Source organism: Malania oleifera, chromosome 6 (genome assembly GCF_029873635.1).
Source record: "Malania oleifera isolate guangnan ecotype guangnan chromosome 6, ASM2987363v1, whole genome shotgun sequence".
Lineage (NCBI taxonomy): Eukaryota > Viridiplantae > Streptophyta > Magnoliopsida > Santalales > Ximeniaceae > Malania > Malania oleifera.
Genome location: NC_080422.1, coordinates 99646805 through 99649354, shown reverse-complemented (window position 1 = coordinate 99649354; position 2550 = coordinate 99646805). Strand labels below are relative to the sequence as shown.

The 2550-nt window shown below is 41.0% G+C and overlaps 1 protein-coding gene across 1 annotated transcript; it reads left to right on the top strand.

Annotated features, from left to right (window-relative positions):
• Positions 1–671: 671 nt before the first annotated feature.
• LOC131158726 (uncharacterized) lies at positions 672–1897 on the top strand. The gene is made up of 3 exons (XM_058113586.1): positions 672–978; positions 1060–1692; positions 1863–1897. The coding sequence occupies exons 1-3, from the start codon at positions 672–674 to the stop codon at positions 1895–1897; spliced, it is 975 nt and encodes a 324-aa protein (XP_057969569.1).
• Positions 1898–2550: the final 653 nt, after the last annotated feature.

The following is a 2550-nucleotide window of genomic DNA, read 5'->3' as shown; positions in this document are numbered from 1 at the left end:
GCATCTCTCGGCTCTCTCTCCGGCGACGACTTTCTGCTGTGACTCTTGTCTCACTCCGTCTCGGCACTGCGTCCCTCTGCTGCACTTTTCGGCACTCTGCTCCGACACTTTCTTGTCGTCTCCGTCAGGCAACCTCCCATCTGCGGCAACTTCCATACACAAAACAAAAAAGGGGCTTCCTTTTATATCCTTTTTTTCCTTAAATTTTTTTGAAGGTTTCACATATGCGGATTGTTTGATTTGTTTTTGATTGGTGATGATTTGGCAATTTGATTTGATTTTGCTTTGGTTGTATTTGGAAAAGGAGAAATCTTTGTTGCATTGAACTGCATTTGATTGCTAGCTTGATGGAGAAACGCCTATAGGTTCGTGGCCGGTTCGATGAATTGTGTTCTAAATTTGTTGCATTTTAGGTGGTTATTTTGATGATTTTATGGAATTGAGGGGTGCATCATATTATGAGAAATTTAGCATTTTTACATCTTTTCTAGTTCATATGCACCATGTCCAACATCACATCAGCGGAGGCCTCCTCCTCCAAAGCAACATCCTCATCACTTCTAGACTTGTCTTCTCCATATTTTCTCCATTCTGCTGATCATCCTGGTGCCATCCTCGTGTCCACTCCTCTCAATGGTGACAATTATCCTACCTAGAAGAGGGTTATGAAAATGACCTTGAATTCCAAAAATAAATTTGGTTTTGTTAATGGCACCCTTTCCAAACCAACGTCCTCCTCAGCAGAAACTCAATTGTGGGAACGTTGCAGTGATATGGTCTTATCATGGATCCTTAACTCCATCGATCCGTCCAGTGTTCACAGTCTGATCTACCATGAATGTCCCCGTGATGTATGGCTGGATCTTGAAAATCGTTTCTCTCAAAGTAACAATCCTCGTATTTTCAAGTTGAAGCGTGACATTGCTAATCTTACCCAAGGATCCATGAACATCTCTGTGTATTTTACAACACTTAAAGGTTATTGGGATGAACTCACCATGCTTGCCTCCACACCACAGTGCACTTGTGGTGTCTTAACTGAATTAATCTGAATGCAAGACACTGAGCGCGTTTTTCAGTTTTTGATGGAACTACATGACTCATATGCGTCCATCCGCAGCCAAATTTTGGCCATGGATCCTTTACCTTCCGTCACCAAAGTTTATTCAATTTTGCATCAAGAAGAGAAGCAGCGTCTTCTTCATATCTCTACTGTTCCAACAGAATCTGCTGCCATGGCGGTTCCTCGTCCTTTTTCTCATCCTTCTGATAGCAAGGGGCAAAGGCATGGTCATCCAAAATGTGGCCACTGTGGTCATGATGGTCATTGGAAAGCACAATGTTATAAGCTGCATGGTTTTCCCAACAACAAGTCTCAGTCTCATGGCACACCCGACCGAAAACTTGGTTCTTCAATGGCTGCAAATACTGTCACAAGTCCTTCACCTTCTTCTGAGGTTGCCGTCCATGGTCTCACCAACGAGCAATACCATCAGCTCTTAGATCTCTTATCGCCCCCAAACACCAACTTTGCCAACTTTGCTGGTAACCTTACCTCTTGTCATTCTGTTTTTTCTTCTAATACTGAATGGATTATTGATTCAAGTGCCTCAGATCACATGACTTCCAATTTGTCTTCTCTTGACAATATTCAGCTCCTTAATCAACCATGCTCCCTTAAGCTTCCTAATGGTGACATTGTTCCTATAACTCATATCGGCACTATGCATTTTTCTCCTACTCTCTCTCTTTCAAATGTTCTTTATGTTTCTTCTTTTAAATTTAATTTATTGTCCATCCGCAAACTCACCACTGATCTCAATTGTGTTGCTATCTTCTTTCCTACTTTTTGTATTTTTCAGGACCTATCAATGAGGAAGCTGATTGGAACGGGTGAAGTACGGGATGGACTTTATCCCTACAAACCTCTCTTCACTCTCAGCGTGTTTCTGACACTGCTCTTTGGCATCAACGGCTTGGTCACCCTTCTATTTCATGTATTCTAAAAATTTTGAATATTTCTTGTTCTCCTTTGGCTTGTGATGTTTGTGCTAGAGCAAAGCACACTCATTTACCTTTTTCTTTGAATACACATAAGAGCACATTTTATTTTAATCGAATTTATTGTGATATATGGGGTGATTATCCTACAGCTTCACTTTCTGGTGCACTTCATTTTTTAACAATTGTGGATGACTACTCGCATGCTACATGGGTCTACCTTATGTGCATGAAATCTGATACTTTCACTTGCCTTAAGAATTTTTGCGCCATGGTTAAAAATCAATTCAATTGCACTATTAAGCACGTGTGCACTGATAATGGTAGAGAATTTCTATTTACTCCACTTCAAAATTTTTTCCATTATCACGACATCTTTCATGAGCGCACATGTGTCGATACACCTCAATAGAATGGTGTTGCCGAGCGTAAACATCGTCACCTTCTTAATATGGCTCAGTGTTTACGTTTTCAAGCTAATCTTTCCATCTCTTTTTGGGGTGAATGCACCCTCCTATACACACTTGCGAGTATTTGGGTGCTTGTGCT

Coding starts and splice junctions, on each gene's coding strand:
- LOC131158726 (XM_058113586.1), top strand. CDS start 672: ATGACCTTGAATTCCAAAAATAAATTTGGTTTTGTTAATGGCACCCTT. Junction 979..1,059: donor GTATTTTACAACACTTAAAG/GTTATTGGGATG, acceptor TCTGAATGCAAG/ACACTGAGCGCGTTTTTCAG. Junction 1,693..1,862: donor CTCCCTTAAGCTTCCTAATG/GTGACATTGTTC, acceptor TGTATTTTTCAG/GACCTATCAATGAGGAAGCT.